Raw genomic sequence first — 12773 nt, forward strand, 5'->3', positions numbered from 1 at the left:
GCTCTCTGGCCATGAGCTAAGATTTGTTTTTTTAACAATACCAAAGTGAAGAAAAACTACTACATTATATGTCTTTCGACATGAAATATATAACCCGAGATTAGATGAATTCATCTTTGTGCCATATGCACGTAAACACAATGGCATGTATATTGCTATATCCACGTATGTATATCACATTAGAATAATGAAGGGGTGTAAAGTGAACACGAAAATAGTCAAAGGATAACATATAGTTGAAATCTCACACTTCTACTATGAAAAAGAATAGAGCGTATAAATTCCAACGCAATGAAAATTATGCAGATTCATGATGCTTGCAGTGAGCTGAGTGCATGAAGGGATTATATGGTATTCTTTGAAATTGCAACTTAATTGGTACCAAGAACATGCCCTGAGGCCTGAGCAAAGGTTTACTTACATCTTCAAATTCAGATATTCAGTACACTCTATTGTCAAACAACTCGAATATGGAGATGAAAAAGGTAAGAGAACAAAATTTAAATAGCACTCTGAAGCAAACAGAGTGGTATCACAACTTATGTACTCAGAAAGACTCACAATATATAAGTTAATCCTGTAGAAGAATTCAGAAAGACAGACACATATTTCATAGGGTATGAAACGCAAACAGTATGTCAGTAACCTATACGTCTATTAGCATTCAGTCGAACCAATGGACCAACTCAAGCGGTGAAGCTGCAGAAACTAATACATCTGCTAGACAGGTTGCAACAAATATTGAAAACGAAAATACAGTTTGTAAAAAATAAGCATATTACAATTACTAAAGGAAAGCTGCAGTCACCTTGATAGAAGTAAATTCGACGAATGCAGTAATCGCAACTCGCAATATACTGAACAAAACCACTGTCCAAACCAATGAGAGAATGCAAAGCAATCTGATTAGACATTTTTTACCATAACAGTTGATAGGCATTCATGTTAAATACTGTAGCATCTGCCGGTTAGCTCTATTCAGGATCTTTTTCTCTCAGCTGAAAAAGCAGCTCAATGAGTAAACATTAGCATGCCCTTTTGACCGTTCGTGAGCAGAGCTGCAAAAGTAAACATGGGAGACGCAAAATACAGAACAAAGGCATACTTTGTTGTAGAACCTGAGACGTTTAGATGGGAGCTTGTGGTAATCTTTACCGTAGAATCATGGAGCCTCCATGGAATCAGAAAAATCAAGACATAGAGCTCAGGCATAGGAAAAGATAGGGAAGCCTGGAAACTGGCGCCCTGGTTGGCGATGCAGGAATAAACACGGCGAATGGCGATGGCAGTCGAAATGGGTCTTCAAAAGCTAGTGCGGTGGCACGGTGGCGGATCAATGACTCCCGTCAGTTTCTTTGCCTTTATTGGGTAATAGAGCTTGATGACTGCTTTTATTTTATTTTAGAGGCATTGTTCTTCCATGAGCCCAACGGCCAGGCCAAGGGATAAAACAAACGGGGCTAACACACAGAAATGAGAAGAGGAAGCAATGAAGGTGAAGGTCTCACTAAATTCTATTAGACCTCTAAAGACGTGATTTAATTGGGGGCATGAAAAATCAATAGTGTCTTTCATTTGTCCCGTGGACTGCCATGGCTTCGAAAACTGATTGAATAAATGGGCTGGTGACGTGGGCATACAACTAATAACTGATGGCTGATGTGGTAGATTTGAAGAAACGTGGCAGCCTAGGATTGCTCAGTGATGTTTGATGAGGTGGATACCTTGCATGTGCAGGAAAATGGGATCACTTATTAAGAATAGAAAGATTAGGTCAAATTACACTCATGATCAGACTTCCCAGTCAGTCATCCATCCTCACACTACTCCACCCCTAGCACGCTTAACTTCTCGGTTCCATTTAGACTAGATTCCATGAAAGAAATGACACCTTGTTGACAATAATACCATATCAATACTATTAACCCTTATTACTTGATGTCGTGCATCATTAATTTTTGAATTCCAAACAATTACCTACATAAACTATAAGAATAAGTATATTAATCTTGAATTCAAATGGACAATAAAATGATTTATTTTTTCTTTTTTATTTAATATGGAATAATTAATATTTTTAAATCTGTAAATCAAAATTTGACAAATAATATGTCTAAATCGATTAGAAAAATGAGAGGAATCCAAATATGACACTATATCATATTTTGAATCTAAAAATAATTTTTCCAAAAATTCATGAGCATTAGATCATGTACCAGTAGTTCAAATCTGACGGGCCTCCTACCGATTCGGCAGGAATTTGTCATTTTCATGAGGGATGGATGGAAAGGTTCCAGATACACCGGTTAAGAAATTTTCCATCTTAGTTGGTCTAGTATTTTTTTAAAATGTGTTGGTACCAATGTGAAACTTTAATTTGGTGGTTGCTTCACAAAACACCCCGTTTTCGACACCTCAAAAATGGAAAATGATTTTTTCGTGCGATGAAATGGAAAACTTCCTCCTGCAACATCGTAAGACATCCCAAGATGCACATGTGTGCACAATATGGGCACATTATCACAAACTATGCCACGATTCTATCCATAACATTGGTTGTTTGACCTAAATGTCATGAAACCTCGAACATGATAGCTCATTTTGTGAAGGATTTTTTGTGATGTTCGCAATTTTCCAACTTTAATATTTTTCCTTGCAAATATGACATATAATATGACAGCACGCGAAGTTTTCACATTGTTTGGATCGTTTTCGAATTTTTTATGCCCGTTTCAAACTATATTCAAAACGGCGGGCAAGAAGATCCTTTGCCCGGGGCTGAGGCTCGCCAAACTTGCACTAGATCTTTGATGAAATAGCATGTTGTGAACCTAAAAATTATTTTTACAACTCTTGAACATTATATCATGTACCTGTAGTTCAAATCTGGTCGGCCTCCTACCGATTCGGCAGGAATTTATCATTTTCATGAGGGGTGGACGGAAAGGTTACATATACACCGGTTTAGAAATTGTCCATATTATGTGGTTTAATATTTTTGAAAAATGTGTTGGTACCAATGTGAAACATTAATTTGGTGGTTGCTTCACAAAACACCCCGTTTTCGACACCTCAAAAATAGAAAATGGTTTTTTTGTGCGATGAAATGGAAAACTTCCTCCTGCAACATCGTAAGACATCCCAAGATGCACATGTGTGCACAATATGGGCACATTATCACAAACTATGCGACGATTCTAGCCATAACATTGGTTGTTCTGTGTGAAATCCATAAAACATCAGACATGATAGCTCATTTTTGAAGATTTTTTGAGATATTTTCAATATTCCGTGTTTCATATTTTTCCAAGATAGATCTTATTTTTCTGAAAATTTTGATATATTATTTGTATTTTTCGAATTATAATGATTTAGTTATGATTTTTCAAAGATTAATGTGGTAAAATGGAAAATAGCTATGCCGACGGCAAAGCCGTCGGCACGAGAGCTGAAATATGTGCCGACGGCAAAGCCGTCGGCACGGTCTCGACAGCTGTTACTTCACCGTTACGATGGAGAGGCCGTCGCCGACGGTCGAACTCGTGCCGACGGTTGCCGTCGGCACAGACCTTCATGTGCCGACGGTTTTCCTGTGCCGACGGCTAACCTGCTGGCCTGGCCAGAACGGGTCATGTGCCGACGGCCCCGATATTTTGCCGTCGGCACAGGATCTGGCCGTCGGCACCTCGGCGCGTTCCCGTAGTGTATGACCGAGTGTACACGTCATCGTTGGCAATATACTCTTGGTCACTGCCACGTGGTCACGAAAGGATCAGCAGTGATAAGATTAGAGCTAGCAGCTGTAGACCCGGGCCGCACGTAGGTAGGTCCTCTTGAATATTCCATGCATTCATATGTACAAAGACACTAAAATGCTTGCTTGCCAGCCCTTCTCGTGCCACATGCATGGTTTTAAGCTAACTAGCTGGTGTAGTTATGCTAGCTAGGTGCAGCAAATTGATCCTCTAATCATATGGATCCAAATTAACCGAAGACATGGTGATAGCAATTAATTAGCTAGAGGCGGTGCGCATGATCCGGTCGAGATAACAGGCTAGCTAAGCTAGCCCTCGTCTTCGTCGGAGCTCTTGGCGGCAGCCGCGTCGGAGAGCATCTTCTGGATCCGCTGCATGGTCTCCGCCTCAATCTTCCGCTCCTCGCGGTCCTTCTTGTAAGTCTCAAAGAACTCCTTGTTCTCCTTCTCCAGCTCCTTCCACACTGTCAATGAGATCAAATTAATTAGGTCTCCCACATCTCACATGAAATGACATACACAAGCAAATCTAAGCTAGAGCTGGCATACATAGGATCGTGCAGGACACACTCAATTAACAGAATCTGCACAGAATTGATGGATTCAATATGAGTTGAAGCTACATCATTCAGATTTAAGCCAGTATACATATGTTTGCTTGTAGAGTGTATGCAATAGGTAAGATAGCTCGGCATACCCGTTGAAGTGACGACGGGGTTGACGCGGGCATGCTTCTCTAGGGCATCCATGCACTCCTCCTTGTTCAGGTTGAAGCAAATGCACTTCTCTATCAGATGGTGCACCTGAAACATTCTAGCCAATTACGACCTAGCTAGCTAGCATCATGATCTACGCGTGGTTACCAAAATTGAGATCATATATACATACCATTCTGATATAGGACGCCGAGGACGAGGAGTCGCCCATGCTGAATGAGCTTCAGTAAGAACAAGCTTAGCTAGATGCTGATAGTGTGTAAGCAGTGGTAGTGGTAGCTGTGTGCGCAACGAAGGCAGGCGATCGGATAGAAATAGTGGAGGCGGGGGAGGGGGACGTGGAAGGGTTGGCACGTGGGCGCCGCCTCCCCATTGGCGGAGAGGTGGACGGGCAGATTTTTCCGGGCCCGCGCCTCGCTCTCGCCTGCTCTTCTGTGGCTGCAGAGTGTGGGCGAATGGCGATCGAAGTGCCTCGGGCGGCTATAGCTCACCTGCCTGGCGGTTTCACCGTTTTCTCTCTGGCGTCTTGCTGCCCATGATCCTTTTTTTACCTGACGTCGAGTGCGGGCTGCTCTACCTGCCTACCTGGTGCAATGGTGTGGTGAGAGGACAATGTAGAAATGACCATGTGTGTATGCAGACTGCAGTGTCGTGTGTGTGTATGAGTGTATCCCTTTCTTTCTATTTTCTCAAAATCGTGTGAAGCATGTTTATGTGTATTTTATCGTCTCTAGCACTCTAGCAAGCCTTAAATATAATTCAAAGAGAGAAGGAGGCCAATTTGACAAGTTTTGCTCATACCCATTTCATTCCATTCCCAAATTATAATATATAATTAAAATAGTTTCCATTTTTTTGAGATAAGGGGTTCCCTCCTGATCTCCATTAAAAACCCATTAAAATATTTTTCCTAACAAATATGATTGTGCGATGCTAAATAATTTATTTACAATTAAATTAAAGAAATTATCAAAGACAAGAAAATTTGACTGCACACTTTCGGGACGATATGCATTTTAGGAGAGGGATACTACTCTCTGTTTTTCTTGGTTGTGGTTGCTTATCAAGCATGTCGCTCGATAAAGATGGATATTGCTCATTAGGTTCATACATGTAAGTTTTATCACCCGAAAATACTTAATCATCTATATATGAACCTGGCGGTTTTAATGTAATCACTATGATTACCTCTTTCTCATCAACCAGCGGGAGCTATAAAATTTCATCAGCAATTAAGGAAACATTTGTGGAAAATCATATACCAAAAGTAAATGTATAATAAATTGGGGTTGTTTTAGACATGGGTAACAACCTCCTAATGGGGCCCCGAGCCAACTAGGCGCCTACATGGACAAGTCAAGCCAAGATTGGACGACAGTACCCCCGATCATGGCATGGTCAACACATCAAAGATCAATACAATAGACAAAAGACAAGGTTAAAGATTATTTTCGAAATGGGAGCATCGCCTCAGCCTCTGCATCCAAAAGATGCACACACCTTTTCTTTATTAAATTATTCGCAAAGTCTTACAAGGGAGATACAAATATCAACTCGAAGCCACCTTTTCAACGACAACTCGCTATACCTACAAGAGCGATGAAGGAGGTGATCATGAACAGGACCATTACCCTGACAATACACCAACTCACATAATCTAAAACTGAATGTCTTCCCAAGCCGCCCATTGGCGGGTGAGAAGCACAACCAGTCAAGCGGACCTGAGCGCACGACATTACACACGCCACAGAAATCGCTAGGTCAAATATGAAACCCATAAAGCAAGATGCTCATTAGGTGGAGGCCTAATTGGGCTACTCCACCAAGGATCATGGTTCATCTCCTCTCCCATCCACATCGTTGATGCAGTATGGATCAAGCTTTACCATTGTACCTCCCCTACCTACCACCATATGAAGGGTAGCCTCTTGGTTTTTGTCAAGGATACCTTTCCTATGTAAACCCCCCAAGGTGGTGGAGGATTCATGCACATCATACATAATACAAGAAGGGGATAGGGCTAGAATTCCATCTTGGACTCAAGTTTCAGATCCAAGGAGTCCCTGACGACGTGTGTTAGTTCAATTTTGCCCCCGGGAAGTCATCCATGGCCCGGGGTCCATGCTCAACACACTCGGCGCTCTCTTAGAGTAGGATTAAGATGGGATCCCATGAGGCGGTCCAAGCTACTCGAAAAATATTGTTGTGTCAACTATCGCACAACGAACACTCCCTAATCATCCATTGTTCAATTTCAACACTAGCAGCTAGAACCAATGGTTTGATAACCTCACCTAAACATCAAGTATTGACACACCCACACTCAGATACACATATACAATGGAAACATGATAGCACCGAAGCCCAGAAGCCACACATGCAAGCCACAAGAAACGAACCTTAATGCCACACACACATTAGGCTAGAACCCAGTACCACCGAATGGTAAACACATTACCACATGACAACCATGCATCTAGACTGGTGCAAAGGGAGTGTGAAACAAGGTCTTTATGAGAAGAGTGGACCTTTTTAGTAATATGATATGCCCTCTCTGAATTCGCGAGAGAAAACAACTATAATTTGATACACCCTCTGGTCCATAATAAGCGTCGTGGTTTTGATTAAAATTAAAATCACAACACTTATTATGGATCCGAGGGAGTAAGTTATACTACCTTCGTCGTGGTTTATTAGCTCCGCGCTTATCCTTAATTAGGTCATCAATTTGATCAACTTAATATGAGTTATATATTACAACAAAAATATCATTAGAAACTTTACAGGCTATTTGTTCTAATGGTATAATTTTTGTGTTATATAATTTTGATTATGTAGGTTAAATTGATAACCTAGGGATACCGGTAGGATTAATAAACTAGGACGGGGGAGTAAGATAAATGGTGCTCAGATCATAATTATTGAAGGCCTGCTCTAGCCTATACTCCACTATAGATGCTTGATGGCACAATATTTTTTCCTAACAATGCATGATTATGGATCTTTGCGCGCATGGTTGCACACACCGGCAGGGCCTGCACACCAGAACAATACCACACATTCCCAAGCCACAGAAGAACCGAAGCAGCTATGTCCAGGAGTGTACCAAAGTATCTCCTGCATGTTGATAACATGGTCCACAGCTCAGTGACCAACGATCAAGTCCCATATGATCACGTGGTGGCCCACCTGACCAAAATGTAGCCAACCGCTGCGCAGGAACAGATCCGGGATCTATGGAGGAAAGGACCAAATGTCGTAGGCAGCGAATCCAAAGAACCAAGAAACAAAATAAAAAAAATAGTACTCTGCCAAAACTTTAAAAAAAATCGTTACAAAGAAAGCAAGAAGCTCGCTCCCAGGCAAGTCCCATGCATGATGGATCAATGATTATTGAACGATCTAGCACTACAAGTTTGCAACAACGTGGACATGGAGTGGCATGCATGCATGTCCTCGTCGGGGTCGTGTTAATTGCACCAGATACAAAAGCTTTAAATGCACTGAGGCTGACCATGAAACAGTCCGTGGATAACGTCCAGAAATGAGAAATGAACACGTTGAAATGCGCAGAGACCATGGATGCACCATATGCACCCACATATGAGAGCAAAATTGTGAATTTTAAGCAAATTGTCACTGCACAAAGTAGGGTTCAGCTGTACAGGCGAAACGAGCCAGACGGGGGAGAAGATTCTGCGTTCACGAAACGGGGCCTAGAGATAGGGTAATCCGCACTTTCATCCGGGCCGGAAGTAGCTTCTCGATCGCTCACGCGTGACATGGCGCAAATTGATTGGCCTCCGAAATTGCATTGCGGAGAGGGCAGACAAATAATTGGCCTGTGACATACAAGAACAATGGGCACACGTACTACAGTCGTACCGTACGTACTGGTCGATGCTAGGGAAATGGGCGCCTATAATTGGCCGGATCTACAAAGATTTCATCACACTAATATGTACTGCCTCCGGTTCCATTTTTTTGTGTGGTTTCAGTTTAAAATGGAAGTAAAATCACGACAAAAATTATGGAATGGAGAGAGTACATTTTCCAAAAAAGGGTAAGAACCCCTTCATCGGTTGATGTATACGACTCTTCTATAGCATTATTTCAATTTTTTTACAAAAAGAGTATAACTCATGGATCGCACACAGTCTATACATGTATCAGCCATCTGAAAATAGAAACATGAATCACATATGTACCATCATGATAATATGTTGGCATGTCGTTGGTCACATTGGTTGAATAAATCTCGTGCAACCATTTCCGGGAGGTTTGCACCCGGTATTCATGGCTTGTCGCTGGTCGAAGATAGGACCACGTACGGATCAAGTGAGTACCCAAAGAGATAACATGCCATATTTGCCAAAGTAAAGCACACACGCCTACAAGAATTTGTAATTTATTTTTCTTAGCGACACCACTCAACTAAGCACCAAATATATTTTGGTTATATTAGTTCGTGGCGATATATTAAATGCCATGTGAACAATACACCATATAATTTTAGAAAATGGGCAAGCAATACAAAGATAGTGTATTGATTCGTCCATTTCACAGAAACAACACTTCTTGATTTACTGCCAATTCCTCTTTACTAAATTATCTTTCGTTAGAACAACTCAACGGTGTATAAACCATGTGAAAATATTGTTCTTCGGAGGTACTCTCATTTCCACGTATATTATTGGAGGAAGAGAATATTGATTCCGGCGAGAATTGTCCCGATGTTGTTAGCTTACAAGTAAAAGCACCCGGTTGGGTTAATAATTGAATACTCGTGGGTTGATTGAACCAAATGTAACCACCTTGTCCACTTATGAGATTCCTTGTACTATTGTTGAGGATTATAAATAGATCAGTGAACTTTTCGAAAAAACCTATATTTGGTAGGGCTTGTGTTAAATATATAAGAAAATTATCATATGATTTAATTTGAATAAATAAATAATAAATCATGACTACAAAAACAGCAGGTAAAATAAACATGCAGATCAACATAGTAGATGAACAAATCACATCTAGACAAGACGAACCGATTGCATCTGCCACGGAAACTAGAGCTAAAAATTCTAGTAGAGATTGAAAAAGGAAAGACAGTAATACATACGGTCCAGCGTTGGCTGCAACAACAACGAGGTTGGCAGCGGCAGCAGCAGCACCGGGGTTGGCAGCGGCAGTAGCAACACGATGTCGCGGCCATTCTGAGGTTGCCGAAGAGGTTGTCGATGTCCAGAAAGAAGTCATCGTTTGGGAACTCGTCGTCGGATGATGTCGTGTTGCCGATAGTCGCCCGTAAGCGCTCCCTAAAAACCTGATTGCCCCTCACCCATACAGGTCTATGAGAGGCAGGGTTCTGGAGGGCTACTGTCCGATCGGTCGGTGCACGCCGAAGGACGGGATGAGGAAGACGAAGGCGGTGACGCGAGGTTCTGGAAAGACGCCGATCGGTGCACGCCGAAGGACGGGATGAGGAAGACGAAGGCGGTGGCGCAAGATTCTAGAAAGAGGCGGTCGCATATGTTGTCTCGTACATGGTAGGGTTCACGTGCGCGTTTATATAGTGCGGTCCGGAAAGGTCGTGGGGCGCAGCCCACGTCCGAGTCTCGGCACAGCCATGATCCAGAAAAACCGGAACAAAACGACTCCACACGATTAATTTCCTGAACAGCAAACCGAACAACGTGGCGCGGCGTGATGTGCGAGTGGCCGGCGGAGGAGGAGGAGTGCGCGAGGGCTCTCTTCTGACTCACTTACTAGAACTAGAACAACCCACCTTATATATCACTCCAGCTCTCTCTCAACTAGCAATGTGGGCTTAAGAGCATCTCCACTCGTCTCCCCGACGAGGCCCCCGAGCGACGTTTTTTCCATCCGGACGGCGTAAATCGGCCCAATCGCGCCCCCGGTTCCTCGTTTTCGTCCGGATTTGGCCTTTCATCCATCCGGCGAGCCCACGCCATCCCCGGTCCCCCGGGGCGCGCTCGGGGACTCCGGACGAAAGATTTTGGCGCGAAACGTCGTGTGGACCCGCGTAGTCGGCGACAGGAAAACCAAATCCTGTCGATTTTCCCTCCGATTTGCTTGCATATCCCCATTCCCTCCAATTTGCTTGCATATCCCCATTCTCTCCCGCCGAATTTGTCCATTCTCCTCCTCGTCTTCCAGTTCCGAGTTCCGGCGGCGTCTTCTCGTCCACCACCGCTCTCCTCCTCGTCTTCTCGTCCACCACAATGCCGCCGAAGGCGACGACGAGGAAGCCGCGGGCGAAGAAGGAGCGGCCGCTGATACGTCCAATTTGCATCACTATTTTATATCATAATTTGCTGTTATTCATTGATATATTTCATATTGGGACACAATACTTATGTTATTTCATCTATTTTGCATGTTTCATGATTATTTGGAGATTGCGCACCGGAGCCAGGATTCTGCTGGAAAAAGCACCGTCAGGATACAATATTTCGGAAGATCAACTGTGGAAGGAAATTTCACCAAAAATCCTATTTTTCCAGATGACGAAGGAAGCCAGAAGGGGGAGCCAGCTGGACCCAAGGTGGGCCCAGACCATAGGGCGGCGCGGCCCATGGCCTGGCCGCGCCACCTTGTGGTGTGGGGCCCCACAGCCCCTATCGCCTCCTTTTCTTCGTGAAACCCTTCATCCCGAAAACCTAAGCTCCAGAGGGTAGGTCGCGAAGAGTCACGGCCGCCTCGCGGGGCGGAGAACACCAGAGAGAAAAGAGCTCTCCGGCGGGCAGGAATCCGCCGGGGAAATTCCCTCCCGGAGGGGGAAATCGACGCCATCGTCACCGCCATCGAGCTGGACATCATCTCCATCGCCATCACCATCATCTTCATCATCATCACCGCCATCTCCACCGCTGCACATCGTCACCGCTGCAGCAATTTGGGTTTGATCTTGATTGTTTGATAGGGGAAACTCTCCCGGTATTGATTTCTACTTGTTATTGATGCTATTGAGTGAAACCATTGAACCAAGGTTTATGTTCAGATTGTTATTCATCATCATATCACCTCTGATCATGTTCCATATGATGTCTCGTGAGTAGTTCGTTTAGTTCTTGAGGACATGGGTGAAGTCTAAATGTTAGTAGTGAATTATGGTTGAGTAATATTCAATGTTATGATATTTAAGTTGTGGTGTCATTCTTCTAGTGGTGTCGTGTGAACGTCGACTACACGATACTTCACCATTTATGGGCCTAGGGGAATGCATCTTGTACTCGTTTGCCAATTGCGGGGTTGCCGGAGTGACGAAACCTAAACCCCGTTGGTATATCGATGCGGGAGGGATCGCGAGGATCTCGGAGTTTAAAGGTTGTGGTTAGATTTATCTTAATTACTTTCTTGTAGTTGCGGATGCTTGCAAGGGGTATAATCACAAGTATGTATTAGTCCTAGGAAGGGAAATACATTAGCATAGGTTCACCCACACAACACTTATCAAAACAATGAAGATTAATCAGCTGTATGTAGCGAAAGCACTAGACTAAAATCCTGTGTGTCCTCAAGAACGTTTGGTCATTATAAGTAAACAAACCGGCTTGTCCTTTGTGCTAAAAAGGATTGGGCCACTCGCTGCAATTATTTCTCTCGCATTTTACTTACTTGTACTTTGTTCATACTGTTACATCAAAACCCCACGAATACTTGTCTGTGAGCATTTACAGTGAATCCTTCATCGAAACTGCTTGTCAACACCTTCTGCTCCTCGTTGGGATCGACATTCTTACTTATCGAAGATACTACGATACACCCCCTATACTTGTGGGTCATCAGCCGCCGGGCATGACGAACGCAGAGTGGGCGGCGGACAAGAAACGGCGCGAGGTGGAAACAAGCGGCAGGGCGGAGAAGGTGAAAAAAGCCGCCGCCAAGAGGTCGGCGGCGGCGGCCCAGGACGAACAAGCGAGGAAGATCAGCATGGCCATGAGCGGCGGCGGCGGCGCCATGTTCCCCGGCCAATGGCCGGCGCAAGGCCTAGCGGTTCCCCGTCGTCCTTCTCCCCTTCGATGTACTCGCCGTCGCCGCCTTGCCATGTTCCAAGAGGGCGCCTACGTCCAACCGTCCGGGTTCACGCCGTCGCCGCCCGAGCTTGACGTCGGCAGCGGCGGCCAGTTCGAGGGCACCTCGCCGGCCATGCGACGAGGGCCGCTCCCGTTCGGTGCGATGGCGGCGCCGAACGAAGAGGAGATCCACGAGATGATCACCTCCGGCTCCATGGCCGCCGCTGCGAGCCCGGGGTTCTTCATGGCCGCCGCCGCTGCGAGCCCGGG

At 44.3% G+C, this 12773-nt stretch overlaps 1 protein-coding gene across 1 annotated transcript; it reads right to left on the reverse strand.

Annotated features, from left to right (window-relative positions):
* Positions 1-3820: 3820 nt before the first annotated feature.
* LOC124650403 lies at positions 3821-4743 on the reverse strand. Its single transcript, XM_047189933.1, has 3 exons — positions 4643-4743; positions 4452-4557; positions 3821-4218 (listed from the first exon to the last, which is right to left on the reverse strand). The coding sequence occupies exons 1-3, from the start codon at positions 4679-4681 to the stop codon at positions 4064-4066; spliced, it is 300 nt and encodes a 99-aa protein (XP_047045889.1). The 5' UTR covers positions 4682-4743; the 3' UTR covers positions 3821-4063.
* Positions 4744-12773: the final 8030 nt, after the last annotated feature.

This window comes from Lolium rigidum, chromosome 4, assembly GCF_022539505.1.
Source record: "Lolium rigidum isolate FL_2022 chromosome 4, APGP_CSIRO_Lrig_0.1, whole genome shotgun sequence".
In the NCBI taxonomy this organism is placed as follows: domain Eukaryota; kingdom Viridiplantae; phylum Streptophyta; class Magnoliopsida; order Poales; family Poaceae; genus Lolium; species Lolium rigidum.

Excerpts from the sequence above, each read along its gene's own strand:
- LOC124650403 (XM_047189933.1), bottom strand. The coding sequence starts at position 4,681 with ATGGGCGACTCCTCGTCCTCGGCGTCCTATATCAGAATG. Across the intron at positions 4,558-4,642 it reads CGGCGTCCTATATCAGAATG|GTGCACCATCTGATAGAGAA; the intron begins GTATGTATATAT and ends AGAATGTTTCAG. Across the intron at positions 4,219-4,451 it reads CCCCGTCGTCACTTCAACGG|TGTGGAAGGAGCTGGAGAAG; the intron begins GTATGCCGAGCT and ends TCTCATTGACAG.